Raw genomic sequence first — 12,694 nt, 5'->3', positions numbered from 1 at the left:
TAACTACAGTTATGCTCGGCTACATTCGCGCTACATCGCCGCTACTCGGATCGCTGGCGCACCGACTGATAAGGCAGCTTTCTATTCTAACCTCGAATAAATCTGTATTTATATTATATCTATATATCGCGCTTGTATTCATGCCCGCGTGTGTATATATAGATATACAGATATAACACGTAAGCTACTGCTGCGCTGCTGCTGCTGCATCTGACAGACAATTCGCGAGGGTGCGGTGTGCGGGTGGTTGCTTCATTACGTATATATATATGGACATAATAGTCAGGCTGCTACTTACTGCTGTTCATCACACAGTGTGTGCGAGTTGTCGTAAACTCGATGCATTTGATACACGCATGCCTACGTACAATAATAAAGCACGAGTGGGTATACGTCATTGCTGCAGCATAATTCGTCTGTGACATACGCGTGCACAGCTGCACACCTGGTGACGTGACAGCATATAGACAGAATGTCTGCGCCGAGGTTTGATAATAGTGGTGCCTTTGCCGAGCAATCATTAATGACGATGATGACGACGACGATCGACGAGTCATGCAGTTCGGATTGCTGAATTATCGAACGTCCCGACGAGCAACACAACTCTGCGAGCAAATTTAATTACGTGGACAACATCTGGATCCTGGGTTAGTGCCTCTGATCGCTTGTGTGTTCGGCTTGTAAAGGTTTACGCTGAGCTGTTCGAGTTGGCTTTGACGTTTAAATAGTAAACAAGTTATTTTGCGCCAAGCACCGTAAACCTCTATAGCATGTGAATATGTGAATACGAGTGTGTTAAATCATTGATCAAACTGTCATATTCTTTCAGATATCTCTGATGACAATGCGAAATAATTGTAAAACAAGAGAAATGTTTATTGTACGAGCATTGGAAAAGATATTAGCAGATCGTGATGTCAAGCGCTCACATCTGTCACAGCTCAGAAGAGCCTGTGAATCAGCACTTGGTATTTATTTGCACAAACCTATTTGTTTTATTTCATTATTTATAAACTAATGAATATTATATAATCTGCAGAGGATTTACATAATGAAATCAAAGATGTTCCTAATACACAAGGAGAGGAAGCTCCTTCTAATGCTCTACCACAGCCCAAGAGCGACTCCAATTTTATAAGCGCTGAAAAGTATTTTCTACCTTTTGAGTTGGCGTGTCAGAGCAAGTCACCACGCATAGTGGTCACATCCCTAGACTGTCTGCAAAAACTAATTGCCTATGGGCACCTTACAGGCAGCATACCCGACTCAACGGACCCTAGTAAATTATTAATTGAAAGAATTGTTGAAACAATTTGCAGTTGTTTCATTGGCCCGCAAACAGATGATGGTGTGCAATTACAAATTATCAAAGCGCTACTCACTGTTATGACCAGTCAACACGTGGAAGTTCACGAAGGAACAGTTCTGTTGACAATCAGAACAGTTTATAATGTATATTTAGCTTCCAGAAATTTAGTTAATCAAACAACTGCTAGGGCAACTCTGACTCAAATGATAAATGTGATATTCGCCAGGATGGAATCTCAAGCTGTAAAAATTATTAGAAAATTAAAGAATAATAAAGTATTCATATAAAATCCTCTTTAAAATTAAACTGTAAAATATATTTTAGGAAGAAGAAAGTATAAGACAAGAGCATGAACACCAAAATTCATTGACACCTGTAGTCATTGAAACTGAAGTAACTGAACAAAATGAAATTTTGAATTCATCTACTGCTGCTAATGTTGATGCATCATCAACAACAAACTTTTCAGAACCTTCAATGGACCCTCCTCAATTGAATGATTCTCTTCCTACTAGTAATTATTTTTTACTGTAAAATTAATTAATTTATTTTAACAGTAGATCTAATTTAATTAAACTCAATTTACAGTTACATGCGAAGCACAACCAGAAGAGGCATCAAAATTAAGTGAAGCTCAAGAAGTTGTGCGCAGTGTTTTAAACAATATAATTGACAATATAATTCTTGAACCAGCTGCTGAGACAAAAAGTGTTCCCCAAGTTACAGAAGAACCAATTGAATTTGAAACACCTGTAGCGGAAGAAACTTCTGCAGAGAATAATTCTGTAATAGAAGAAGCTTCTGCTGGGAATAATTCTGTAACAGAAGAAGCTTCTGCTGGAAATAATTCTGTAACAGAAGATCAACAGCCAAATCAAGATGAAGCAGTTGTGGAGAGCGACAATATGGTTACAGCAAAGTTTACACATGTACTGCAAAAAGATGCCTTTTTAGTATTTCGAGCCTTATGTAAATTATCTATGAAATCACTGCCTGATGGTCCACCAGATCCTAAGTAAGTCGTTAAAACTTTTAAATCTGAAATTGATTTTGTTGTTTCATGAAAATTAAATGCATACATTTTTTATCTAGGTCCCATGAGCTCCGATCAAAAATTTTATCACTTCAATTACTTCTTGGAATTCTACAAAATGCTGGCCCTATTTTACGCTCAAACGAAATGTTTGTTATTACGATTAAGCAATATTTATGCGTCGCCCTATCGAAAAATGGAGTATCTTCCGTTCCCGAAGTATTTGAACTGTCGCTAGCTCTTTTCCTCGTATTGTTAGCCCGATTCAAAGTACATCTAAAGATGCAAATCGAAGTATTTTTCAAGGAGATTTTTATGAATATTTTGGAAACGTCCAGCAGTTCGTTCGAGCACAAGTGGATGGTAATTCATGCTCTTACCCGTATCTGCGCCGATGCTCAGAGCGTCGTCGATATCTACGTCAATTATGATTGCGATTTAGCAGCTGCTAATCTTTTTGAAAGGTATTGATCTTTTGCGTCGAGCACTATGATCATTATCGAAGAGGACAGTACCATATCTAATTTTGTTTTCTCTCGTACAGATTGGTGAACGATTTATCGAAAATCGCTCAGGGTCGCCAAGCTCTCGAGTTGGGCGCCTCGCCGAATCAAGAAAAATCCATGCGCATTCGCGGTCTCGAATGCCTGGTGTCGATTCTCAAGTGCATGGTCGAGTGGAGTCGGGATCTGTACGTCAATCCGTCGATACCGGCGGAACAGCAAGTGCCTCAAGCCGAATCACTCGATCCCTCGATGGAGAACGCCGGTACGCCCGGCAACAACGGCAACAGACTGCTGCCTCGATACGGCAGTGTCGGTAGTCTGAGCTCCGCGAATAGCAGCCTGGTCGGGAACAAAGAAGTTCCGGACTCGCCCGAGCAGTACGAGGTGCAAAAGCAACAAAAAGAAGTCTGGGAAACTGGCATCGAAATGTAAGGATGCAAACGATTTTCGTTTTTCTTCTTTTTTTCTTTCATTATTGAAAAATCGATACTCACTTTTCGATTCGTCATTTAGATTTAATAGGAAACCACCAAAAGGTGTGGCATACTTACAAGAGCAAGGTCTTCTTGGCACCACGGAGGAAGATATCGCGCGATGGTTACACACGGACGAGCGCCTCGACAAGACCGCGCTCGGTGACTTTCTCGGTGACCAAGGCTACAATCAGGTCATGTACAAATACATCGATCAAATGGACTTTACCGATCGCGATTTAGTCAGTGCCCTCAGGTACTTTTTGGAGGGTTTCAGACTGCCCGGCGAGGCGCAAAAGATCGACAGACTCATGGAAAAATTTGCCAGTAGGTACTGCGCTTGCAATCCCAAGTAAGTATAGACAATTAAAATATTCATCTTCTTATCGATTATCATGAGCATCCATAATCATTTGCATGTTTTGTTCAGTAATGGCCTGTTCACGAGCGCCGATACGGCTTACATCCTTGGCTTTTCCATCATTATGCTGACGACGGATTTGCACTCGCCCCAAGTGAAAAACAAAATGACGAAAGAGCAGTATATCAAACTCAACAGAAGGATTAGCGACAACGAGGACTTGCCGGAAGAATACCTGTCCAAAATTTACGACGAAATCGCCGGCAACGAAATCAAAATGAAGAGCAACTCCAACAGGATTGGCAAACAGGTGATCTCGAGCGAGAAGAAACGTCGACTATTGTGGAACATGGAGATGGAGGTGATATCGACCGCGGCCAAAAATCTCATGGAGTCGGTGAGCCACGTTCAAGCTCCGTTCACCACGGCCAAACATCTCGAGCACGTGCGGCCCATGTTCAAAATTGCCTGGACGCCGTTTTTGGCGGCTTTCAGCGTCGGCCTGCAGGACTGCGACGATCCGGAGATCGCCTCGCTCTGTCTCGACGGCATACGCTGCGCGATTCGCATCGCTTGCATATTCCACATGACGGTAAGCAACGGGAAAGTTCTCTGCGTATACGGTTTTTTACTCTAAATGTTTCGATTTAGCTCGAACGAGACGCTTACGTGCAAGCTCTGGCGCGATTCACCCTGTTGACGGCCAATTCGCCGATCACCGAGATGAAGGCCAAAAACATCGACACCATCAAGACTCTGATTACCGTGGCGCACACCGACGGCAATTATTTGGGTACTTCCTGGTTGGACGTGGTCAAGTGCATATCGCAACTCGAGTTAGCTCAACTGATCGGCACCGGTGTCCGTCCTCAACTTTTGGGCCCTCCCTCGAAGCCTCATCATTTCCCATCGCCGTTGGCTAACTTCGCCAATTTAAGCGTAACCAGTAGCTCGCACACTACCAATGGATTAAATCTCAGTTCACTGGATCGTAAGTACCAACAGCTCCTCAATTTCGATTTAATTTCAATCGATTGTAAAAGAGGATTATTTATCATTTCAGCGAGCGTCAAGGAATCGATCGGTGAGACGAGTTCTCAGAGTGTCGTCGTGGCGGTCGACCGCATATTCACCGGCTCGACGAGGCTCGACGGTGACGCCATTGTCGAGTTCGTCAAGGCTCTGTGTCAAGTGTCGCTGGAGGAGCTGGCGCACCCGACGCAGCCGCGCATGTTCTCCCTGACGAAAATCGTCGAGATCTCCTACTACAACATGGGACGCATTCGTCTGCAGTGGTCGCGAATCTGGCAAGTCGTGGGTGAACACTTTGACAGGGTCGGGTGCAGTCCTCGCCAAGAGATATCCTTCTTCGCCGTCGACTCGCTCAGGCAATTGGCGACCAAGTTCATCGAGAAGGGCGAGTTCGCCAATTTCCGCTTTCAAAAGGACTTTCTTCGGCCGTTCGAGCACATAATGAAGAAGAATCGGTCGACGGTGATACGTGACATGGTCGTGCGGTGCGTCGCGCAAATCGTTCACTCGCAGGCGCCCAACATTCGCAGTGGCTGGAAAAATATATTCAGCGTGTTTCATCACGCGGCCAGCGACAGGGACGAAGCCGTTGTCGATTTGGCGTTCTCGATGACTGGAAAAATTATAAGTAAGCTAATTGCACGAGCAAAACCCGAAATAGATTTTAAGAAATAGCTTCATTAGATATACTAACAAATTACGTATGTTTTGCAGATGAATTGTACGCCAAGGACTTTAGCATAATGGTAGACTCGTTTCAAGACTCGGTAAAATGTTTGAGCGAGTTTGCCTGTAACGCTTCCTTCCCCGACACGAGCATGGAAGCTATTAGATTGATTCGCGCTTGCGCCTCCTACATCGACGCGAATCCTCATTACTTCGCCGAAGGCATGATGGACGATATGAATGGCATGGTGTCCGAAGAAGATAGAGCTTGGGTGAGGAGAAATCTCGCTTCTCGTATTTATGCAATGGCAAATGTTTGTGTGCATCGACCGTAACGAATTTTCGTGTATTGCATTTGTAGGTACGAGGATGGTTCCCGTTGCTTTTTGAGCTATCTTGCGTCGTCAGTCGTTGCAAACTCGACGTTCGCACGCGAGCGTTGACCGTGCTCTTTGACGTCGTCAAAACTCACGGTGCCTCGTTCAAGCCGCACTGGTGGAAAGACCTGTTCCAAGTACTGTTCCGCATATTTGACAATATGAAGCTACCGGAGCAACACACCGAGGTGAATGAGATTGATAATTTGTCGAACGAGGACGGAACTATGTGTCATGTAACTTGTTACTATTTTTTTACTTGAGTTTGATTTTTTATTCTACGCTTGTTTCACTTTCATTATTACTATTGTTTGTTTGTTCGTTTGTTTGTTTGTTCCTTTGTTTTTTTCGTCGTTTCTCAGAACACATACAGTTAAACTTCCTTTTGTGGTGGATCGTAATCATTATCATTAGCTTAAAATAATGAGCTTTTCACACAATAAAAATCGTCGACTTTTTGATTTTTAAACTAATGACACTGTTAATTCATTGACAATTAACAAACTAAAATAGTAGTTATGATTTATCTGTACTAACGATACATTGAAATGTTGTAATAAACAGAAAGCCGAATGGATGACTACAACTTGCAACCACGCGCTGTACGCCATAGTCGACGTGTTTTCACAATTCTACGACACCCTCGGACCGCTGCTTCTCGAGCAGCTCTACGCCCAGCTGCACTGGTGCGTTCAGCAGGACAATGAGCAACTGGCGCGCTCGGGTACCAATTGCCTCGAGAATCTCGTCATAAGTAACGGCGTCAAGTTCGACAGCGACACGTGGGACAAGACTACCAGCTGCGTCCTCGAGATATTCAGCAGTACGCTACCGACGGCTCTGCTCACCTGGAAACCCGTGACGAACAAAGTAAAGTTTTCATTGTTCAACGACGACTGACTCGTCGAAACGGTAATCTTGCAATTGTGTAACTTTGGGAAATTATTTTGCAGGAATCAGACATGGATGTTATAACGGGGGAGGCCGAGCATTCGGGAATATTAAAACGAAGCTCTAGCAATCAGAGCATAGGTAGTAACAGCGAATCGAGTAGGGCCAAGGTATTCGCGGCTCTATTGATTAGGTGTGTGGTTCAACTGGAACTCATTCAGACAATCGATAACATCGTTTTTTACCCGGCTACATCGAGAAAAGAAGACCAGGAAAATCTCGCTGCCGCTCAAGCTGACATGCTCAATAGCAAATCAGAAGTCGGCGCAATAAGTTCGGGTAAGTCATCGATTAAGATTCAAAGCTTTATTATGAGTAATTTTTTTACCCCTTTAAATGCATTTGATAAAATTATTAGGTGGAGATCAACAAAAAGAAGAACAAGGGATGTACTGCGCACTGTCGTCCAATCATCTCCTAAAATTGGTCGATTGTCTCTTGAGATCTCATCGTTTTGCTAAAAGTTTTAATTCCAATCACGAGCAGCGAAATATCCTGTGGAAAGCTGGTTTTCGCGGAAACGTCAAACCAAATTTACTCAAACAAGAGATTCAATCGTTAGCTTGTTCGTTGCGCATCTTATTCAAAATGTATAGCGACGAGTCACATCGTTCCAATTGGTCGGTGATCGAATCCCGACTGCAGGAGGTTGCCACCGAAGCTCTTGAATACTTTTTGGTTCTCGGAAACGAAGCTCATCGCGATGCTTGGACACCCATACTGCTGTTACTGCTCACGCGAGTGCTTAAAATGACAGACGATAGATTCGCTGTGCACGCAAGCAGTATGTACCCTTTGCTCTGTGAAATTATGTGCTTCGATCTCAAGCCCGAGTTGCGAAGTGTACTGAGAAGATTTTTCCTGAGGATCGGCCCTGTTTTTAGGATTACGCAGCAGTAGTGTTTGTTGGTTTGTGAAAATTGAATGATCAATTGACTAGAGAGACACTTTGCCGTTGATGACAATGATGTAGTTGTTAAAAATAACTTTAATCTCATTTGCTCTATTATTTGAAGTTCATTTATAATTCTATGTATATTACAGTCTTTCTTATTATTGTATATTATTATTAGTATTAGCACTATTACGAGAGTAAAACTTTTTGAACGTTATCAAGTATGCAAATACTTTTTATACGCTGTTGTACTTTTTGCCAGTCATTGGTACTTACTGTTTTGAAATTACAGTGATTTGATTATGCGTAAATAATTCAAGTTTGAAGTTAACTTGATTAAGATTCAATTATTATTTGTAAATTATACTTATGAACACGAATTTGAAAGTGTAGAAGAAAAGATGAAGGATTCGATACATTATATTTTATACACGTATTCAATTTTATGAAAAAGTATGAGTGAATCGTAGATAATTAATTTTTGAACAAGAAATAAATTTTCATAATTACGAACATTTGAAAGAATTTTACAGTATAGATTTTTTTAATAATAAGATGTATACACTTTTTTTATTAGATAGTTTATTTAGCAATATTAGGTGTATTGTTAATAAGAGAAGTACTGAAAAATATCAAAATACATCTTATTCATTAAGTTAGATGTTAAAACTATAATAAATGCTAGGGAACGTAATGATCAAAATAAAAGTTACTAATTTCATAACTTTGAGTCATTATCATGTTAACGATATGAACGTGTGGTATATAAATACTTTATAATTTGAATTGCTTGGAAGTAATTTCAAAAACACTTAGTTCTTAACAATTCTTTAATGATAAGTCAAATTAATCAATCGAAAAAACACATTAGTATTTTATAAAGAATTTGAATACCTTAAATAGTTGAACATTCCTGTGTAACCTCTCTCAATTGATAAAAGAGGTTGACAAGATTATATTATTTATGTTATAGACCACCAGTGCCACAAAATGTTAATTTAATCCATACTTACAGTAAAAGTACAGAAATACATAAATCTCTAATTTAAAAAATTGACTTGATATCTCAGTGTAATAAATTTTTCAATTTATCAATTCGAGAGACAGATGATGTTGATTTTCATGATTATGTTGAAAATAATTTGTTCTATTTAATACAATACATTAATATATTATAAAAGTATTGTGATTTCTGGTTACTTCATACCTATTCCATAAAGATTATTATGCAACTATAATTTTTTTGCGTGTATGTATTTACGAAAAATCATCTTATATTTTATTATGATGTTGAGTTATTTTTGTTATTATCGCCCATTAATAATATCTGTCTGAAATCTTTACCTCTATAGTAAATGGAACTAATTGTTTTTTTACTTCATTTGCTATTCGTATTTTTACTTCCATAATATCGTAAATGACACATCTAAGAAAATGTATAGAAACAAAATCCCTCAAAGTTCTTTAGATACTAAAACAAACTTTATCGCACATAAATACCATGCCCAATTGTAACTGCATACGATAACTCACTTTTGACTCGCTCATATTTTAATGCTTCAATTTTATGGTTAATGTGGAGTCCTTTATACTCGTAACAAAATTTCAGCAATTATCAACTGTAACAATATGAACTCTTCAAAAATTTTAATTTTTTCACTCGATTCACCAAGGTCACTTCTTACGGGAAAAAATTTTTTTACCATCATTTAATCAGAATGAATTTTTTTTTAAGAACGAGAAAAAAATTAAACTCAAGAATTATTTAACCATGTGATGAAAATAATTGAAACGATTGTTTTAGTTCAAGTAACGCGGCAAGCTTCGAATTTCTTAGAAATTAGCAAACTCAGCTTTATACTATCCCTACTACGCTATGTTTTGCTGATGCAGAATAAAACACCCGCTGAGCTGCGACAAAACAAGACGAAAACAGTTGCAAAATAGCGCGCGAACCGAGCGCACGTGTGTATCTGATCCTGAGTCTGAGCCCACTCGATACGAGAACGATTTTGTCTGCCGAGATACAACTTTTTTTTCCATCAAATTCATCATGGAGCTTGAAAAAAAATCATTCGTCGACGCGTTCGCCGCGAATCGCGATAAATTTAGCGCCGTCTTAAGCTCCGAGCAGAAAGGAGACGAAAAAAATTCAAAATCGTCCAAAGAATGGCGACAAAAAGGCAATGAATTGTATACAAAAAGTAGCCATGAAGCACCCATGCACAAGGAGATATTCATTAATTACACTAAAAGCATATTATTTGCACCTAATGACTCTGAAGAACTGGCTCTTGGCTACGGCAACAGATCAGCATTTCTTTTACACATTGAAAAGTATCAAGATTGTATAAATGATGTTGATAAAGCTTTAAAAATTACTTCATCCAAATCTATGAAAGTAAAATTATTGTGTCGCAAGGCTGAGTGTTTAAAACACCTAAAAGTGTCTGAATTTCAAGACGTATTGAATGAAGCTAAATCTGTATTAAACGATGATGATCTAGAAGCTAAAAGAAATCTTGACAAAGTAATTGAAAGAGTCAATAATATACAAATAAAAGATGAAAAAAAAGAAGAAAATGACAATAATGATGTTGAAATGAATAAAGAAATAGAATCAAATGTCCTGGATTCTATAACTATTAGATACAATAATAAATATGGAAGACATTTGACAGCTAACAAAGACTATAATCCAGGAGATATAATTTACATAGAAAAAATGTATTCAGCAGTGCTTGATGTTACAAAAAGATATACAAACTGTGCCTACTGTTTGAAAAGATCTTGGTCTGGAATACCATGTGAAAATTGCTGTTGGACTATGTACTGTTCTGAAGATTGTAAAAAGAAATCATTTATTGAACATCATGATATCGAGTGCTCTCTGATTCCTCAAATTGAGGCAGAAAATTATGGTTTTTTATCTTGTTTTCATATTTGCTTGAGAGTACTTTTAAAAGGTTTGAAAGAAAATAATATGCACATTGAACAAATGAAAAGTAAACTTAGAAAAACTGATGAAAATGAAAGTACGTAATTTTAAATAAAACAATCATATTTATTCATTATACTAATTTAATATTATCATTTATTAATTATTTCAGCTCCATACAGAGGATTTATGGATAACAGTACATTTAGCATGAATACGTTTAGTGCTGTCTATTCTTTGAAGAGCAATGAAATTCCATCATACATTTTAGAACAACTTGCTTTTAATGCATGGGTGATAATTCTTCATTTACTTAAAAATACTTCTTTATTTGGTGAAGCTAAAATGTACAACAAAATTGAACAGTTGATAAAAAATGAAGACGTACTTTTTCTAGGTTCTATTTTTACAAAACTTTGTATAATAAAGTACAATAACAATTATGATGTGAGTTTTACTGAAAATTTTATGGAGTAACACGTATTCATAACTATAATTTTTATCAGCTATCTGGCAAGTTGGATATTTGTGAAAACATGCATGACCAAGAAATTTGCAGATCTGTTGCGTGTTGTAAAAAAGGAACTGGTTTAGGTACCTTAACCAGCCTGATAAATCATAGCTGCTTTCCAAATGCTGCGTTTTGCTTCACTGAAGATTCAAAGTTGATTATATATGCCTGTTTGCCAATTAAGAAAGATTCTCAGGTGAGTTGTACAAATTGTATAGTAAATGAAAAAACTTGATTTGTATTTAATTGTTCCAATCTGTAGATATTTATTAGCTACGGTCTGTTGTATTATGATGTTGAATATGAAGAGAGACAATCATTTTTAAGCAAGTACTATTTCAATTGTGACTGTGAAGCTTGCGGTGGTAATTGGCCACAAGTTTTGTTGAGTCCTGAAAAGTATGAGGTAAGTTAAAGCTAAATTGTAATTTATTTTTAGCTGATGGATAATTGTATTTTAATTTTATTTTTCAGAAGGAAATTCTCATTACAAATTTGAGCCCAGATGAAGAGAAAACATTAAAAGAACAGTGTAAAAAAGTATTTGAAATACTGCAGCAAGTCTCAGACTCATTTGATTCGTTCAAATTAAGAATAGTGTCTAGCGCTATCACTAAGGCTTCCAGTAATTTAAAGCAACCATCTCTGATTACAAGTTGCCTCATTGAAAGTTTGCACAAAGGTTTTGCTTTTATTTTTGAAGCTAAACAACATGTGTTTGGTCAGTGTGTCGAGGAAAAAAAATAGACTTTATAGATGTAAAAAATTAAAAGAAAATTTTCTATAGATCATTTAAATGTATAATTTGACAGGACTTCTTTGCTAATTTGAAGGAAGTAATGGTACAAAATTTACTAAATTCATGAAATAAACATACTATTCATACATTTCATTTTATGAATAATTGAATTTTCACTAAACTTTCGAGGGTATGTCTCACAAATTTTTGATTTGCTTCGATTATCTTCGGGAGCCTGGGCAGAAATTTTGAACTGAAAGATTACACAGTTTTTTTTAACTACTCAAAATCTTGAATATACTTAAAAGGAATCTCTGTTGATAATTGATTAAATGGCTTATTCTGTACGATAAAGGTTTTATCTTGAGAATAAGTTTATAATGATATCAAATTTATTTGAATTGATCTATAAAACAATAAAATTTCCTATAAAGTTAATAAAAAAAAATTCAAACTCAAATATAACTCTTTTTCTCTTCTATATATTTCTCAACTCTTTTTTCTACTATTATTATATTCTATTAATATTTACATAGATTAATCTTATGCTATTACTCAAGTCAAATTTATATAGCATATATTGGATAATGGATGAAAAAAAGTTAAAATTCTAGAAAAGTTGGGATTAATTCAAAATTAAGATATCAACTCGAATGAAACTAAAAATAATATCGTAGTCATTTGCTAAAGTGACTTGCTGTTCGCTGCTCGTCCGATATAATGATGACGTCGGAGCTTTTGAAATGGCGCCCGTCGTGCCCACCTTCATTCAGCCCTGCCCAGCATTTCAACGAGCTCCAATGGCGCTTTGAAGTTGCTGTGCTATCGAAAATTTTATATATTTGAAAAATATTTTTCATTTTTCTGCCAAGTGCTTGAATGTGGCATTTAGCTTTCGTAAAG

At 37.6% G+C, this 12,694-nt stretch overlaps 2 protein-coding genes across 4 annotated transcripts; both read left to right on the top strand.

Annotated features, from left to right (window-relative positions):
- Positions 1 to 149: 149 nt before the first annotated feature.
- Positions 150 to 8,093, top strand: LOC106657161 (brefeldin A-inhibited guanine nucleotide-exchange protein 1). 3 transcript variants are annotated; one of them, XM_023462980.1, is made up of 16 exons: positions 150 to 647; positions 830 to 968; positions 1,040 to 1,551; positions 1,634 to 1,823; positions 1,898 to 2,324; positions 2,402 to 2,806; positions 2,887 to 3,276; positions 3,362 to 3,673; positions 3,752 to 4,274; positions 4,334 to 4,673; positions 4,746 to 5,342; positions 5,429 to 5,652; positions 5,742 to 5,993; positions 6,322 to 6,627; positions 6,711 to 6,987; positions 7,067 to 8,093. In XM_023462980.1, the coding sequence occupies exons 2-16, from the start codon at positions 839 to 841 to the stop codon at positions 7,606 to 7,608; spliced, it is 5,427 nt and encodes a 1,808-aa protein (XP_023318748.1). In that variant the 5' UTR covers positions 150 to 647; positions 830 to 838; the 3' UTR covers positions 7,609 to 8,093. The 3 variants fall into 3 exon arrangements, with proteins under 3 accessions (XP_023318748.1, XP_014234001.1, XP_023318747.1); XM_014378515.2 differs by having other exon boundaries at positions 5,742 to 5,945; positions 7,067 to 7,608; XM_023462979.1 differs by having other exon boundaries at positions 4,334 to 5,342; positions 5,742 to 5,945.
- A 1,366-nt stretch (positions 8,094 to 9,459) lies between these two features.
- Positions 9,460 to 12,082, top strand: LOC106656995 (SET and MYND domain-containing protein 4-like). The gene is made up of 5 exons (XM_014378224.2): positions 9,460 to 10,638; positions 10,714 to 10,988; positions 11,048 to 11,248; positions 11,315 to 11,458; positions 11,527 to 12,082. Exons 1-5 carry the CDS (start codon positions 9,657 to 9,659, stop codon positions 11,797 to 11,799), a joined length of 1,875 nt encoding a protein of 624 aa, XP_014233710.1. The 5' UTR covers positions 9,460 to 9,656; the 3' UTR covers positions 11,800 to 12,082.
- Positions 12,083 to 12,694: the final 612 nt, after the last annotated feature.

This window comes from Trichogramma pretiosum, unplaced genomic scaffold, assembly GCF_000599845.2.
Source record: "Trichogramma pretiosum strain Unisexual culture from Peru unplaced genomic scaffold, Tpre_2.0 scaffold14, whole genome shotgun sequence".
NCBI classification, from domain to species: domain Eukaryota; kingdom Metazoa; phylum Arthropoda; class Insecta; order Hymenoptera; family Trichogrammatidae; genus Trichogramma; species Trichogramma pretiosum.
The sequence above is the reverse complement of the archived record's forward strand: the minus strand, read 5'-3'. Positions and strand labels throughout refer to the sequence as shown.